General features: G+C 38.2%; 1 protein-coding gene across 1 annotated transcript; it reads left to right on the top strand.

Annotated features, from left to right (window-relative positions):
• The first annotated feature begins 294 nt into the window (after window positions 1-294).
• On the top strand, window positions 295-2,381 carry LOC147870030 (major pollen allergen Ole e 10-like). The gene is made up of 4 exons (XM_087336088.1): window positions 295-441; window positions 513-565; window positions 1,324-1,597; window positions 2,015-2,381. The coding sequence occupies exons 1-4, from the start codon at window positions 369-371 to the stop codon at window positions 2,044-2,046; spliced, it is 432 nt and encodes a 143-aa protein (XP_087192214.1). The 5' UTR covers window positions 295-368; the 3' UTR covers window positions 2,047-2,381.
• Window positions 2,382-2,610: the final 229 nt, after the last annotated feature.

Below are 2,610 nucleotides of genomic sequence, written 5' to 3'. Positions count from 1 at the left end.
ATGGTGAAGCTCTACCAAAAATGCAAGGGAGCAACCCTCTCCAAACAAAGGAAAGATTGTTGAGATCAAAGAATGCCTAATTGAAGTTGACAAAAGGCCCACCCGACCCTATAGGTTTTGATAGAGAAGAACCATAGACCAAAATGGAAGAGAGAAGGACCAACCAAACACTTTTATGTATAAGAGGTTACATCTAATAAGAGTCATTAAATCTCAAGGCAAAGAAGGGATATTAAGAGGGAGGAGGGCATTAAGGTAATTTGGAAAAGTTCGGGGGTAATTTGGAAAAGCTCTCTCTCCTTCTTTCCGTCACAGACATACAGGAGGAGCCTCTTCTCTGTGGCTGAGCGTGCGAAGTAGAAGAAGCCATGGAAGCTCCGTCATCAATGCTCACTTCTTATCGTCATTTTATACTAATTACGTTCTGCCTTCTGTTCTCAGGTTACTTCCTCCCCCTCCCCCTCCCCCACAGTTTTTATCTGCTCAACTCTGTCTCACCTTTCCTGTTTCAGCATCCGGTTATGCCGTCTCGTCTGTCGTCACGAGTAACGACTTGCATTCTGCTGTAAGCCTCAGGAACCTTATGATGTTTCTCTCTCGATCTGGTTAAATGTTTCTTTCCAAACATTTGGCAGGTTAATGATTCGTTTTCTTAGCTCAATGTTTCCATTTATACAGAACTGTTCCTTTTTCTTTTGACCCAATTGTCTGCTGGAATATGCTTTTATAAAAATATGGCACAATGTGGCTGCTTTCTTTTCAATGTTTCTGTCCTGTTTAATGTTTTGAGGAAGCGATATTCAAACAATACTCACAGGGACTCATTGTCGAGATTGTATGGAAGTGTATTTCTAGATTATGAAGGAGAGAGAAGAGGCTTCGACTAAAACAAGGAGAATCATCTAAGAATAATGTTGTTCCTCCACATAGAGTTGTTCGAGACAAAAGTTCAGATGCAAGCAAATATGATCGTTCCCTGGCTAGTTTTAGTTTACCTAATAGTTCCGTTTACCTAAGAACAAGAATCACAAATTTAAGAACAAGTATAAATTAGTTGTCGTTCTATGTGTAACAAAAACCACCATAGGAACCTTGTCGTAGTACTATAGAAATTTATATTGCATTACGAAGTATCATTAGATATCAATCATGTTCATTGGATTCACGTGCTTAACTTCTATGTCTAACGAAATGAATCACAAGCGATAATAATAATACTGTTTGATCTCTTTTCTCGAAGTGTCTCTCGTGGTTATTTAAAGCTATACACACCCATTTGTTGCTCCAATCCATATCATTCATCTATCTATTGTGCTCTTATAGGAGCTCCAACAACAACAACCACAAGGAGGGCGAAAGTTGTGGTGTGTGGCTAATCCTTCTACCCCAGATGAGAAGCTCATTGACAATCTGAATTTTGCGTGTGGACAAGGTGGTGTTAATTGTATGGCATTGGATCCAGGAGGTTCATGCCATAATCCCAACACCCTTCTTTCCCATGCATCCTATGCAATGAATCGTTATTATCAGGCACAAGGTCGCAACTATTGGAACTGTGACTTCCACAGCACTGGTCTTGTTGTCTTCACTGACCCAAGTAAGTTTTATATTTGCTCTGCTGATGGTGCGAATTTATGAGTAGATTTGTTTTAAGGAAAATGCTGCAAAGTTTTTTTCCCCTCAAATGCCCTTGATCTCTAGAGCAATTTGATGTGCCATTTAAGCAATTATGTGGTCATTTCATCCCCTTTTCCTCAATTGGATTCACCGTTTGAGTAATGATATGGTTGATTCATTCCCGTTCTTCTCTCGCCATCAATTGTTAATCACAACACGAGCTAAATAGTTAAAATTTCAGTTCATTTGGGGAAATAAAGAAACCCTCAGAGTATTTCCCCAAGTGCAGCATTATTTGTTTTGGAGATGTTGTGAGTTCTTCTTGACAGAGAGGTATGTTGAGGACAACTTGTTAATATTCTTACCATATATCCATTATCTCTTATGTATTTTGCAGGTTATGGAAATTGCATCTACCCGCCACAGTAGTAATTCTGCTTCAGATTAATGTAGTAATGATGCTTACAGAGTGGGATATGTATTTTAAAGTATAACTTTGGATTGTTCAAGTCCATGGTTGCTATATAACAAGGGTGTGTAATGTAGGGTAAAACTTTGAACTATGTTAAATCTTTGTAAGTAGCTTCTTTCCTGTTGGAGTTTGCTTAGGGGGCTAATTGAGAGATTTCTCCATCTCTATCTATGTATGCCCATCCTTACAAGGGTGAATGATTTATCACATCAAATAGTCCAAGATCAAGATATGTTACCTATCGTGTTAATTGTTTGCTTGGATTAAATATAAAGGTGCATCAATTTAAAAACTTGTTACGGTCACTAATTACTATATTAATTTAAGAACGAGTTCCTACATTATTGTTGTCTCGAGCTTGGATAAATATCAAAGAAACATTTGAATTAATTTTATCGGGAGAGCGCTAGTTTTTTTTAGTGGTGAGCGTTTGATGCATGGTTGAATGTGAATGAGATGAGTAGACTAAATGATAGTCCAAATGCTTCGAGTGCATTAGATGAAGTTATGAGGTGCCAATG

This window comes from Azolla caroliniana, unplaced genomic scaffold, assembly GCF_043228905.1.
Source record: "Azolla caroliniana isolate FFs.n. ecotype wild unplaced genomic scaffold, voAzoCaro1.0.p SCAF_1, whole genome shotgun sequence".
In the NCBI taxonomy this organism is placed as follows: Eukaryota; Viridiplantae; Streptophyta; class Polypodiopsida; order Salviniales; family Salviniaceae; genus Azolla; species Azolla caroliniana.
Note: the sequence above shows the minus strand (reverse complement) of the source record. Positions and strands in the feature narration are given on the sequence as shown.

Bases quoted from the DNA above. Each gene is read 5' to 3' on its own strand.
- LOC147870030 (XM_087336088.1), top strand. From the start codon at position 369: ATGGAAGCTCCGTCATCAATGCTCACTTCTTATCGTCATTTTATACTA. The intron at 442-512 runs GTTACTTCCTCC...TTCCTGTTTCAG, and splicing joins GTTCTGCCTTCTGTTCTCAG to CATCCGGTTATGCCGTCTCG. The intron at 566-1,323 runs GTAAGCCTCAGG...GTGCTCTTATAG, and splicing joins GTAACGACTTGCATTCTGCT to GAGCTCCAACAACAACAACC.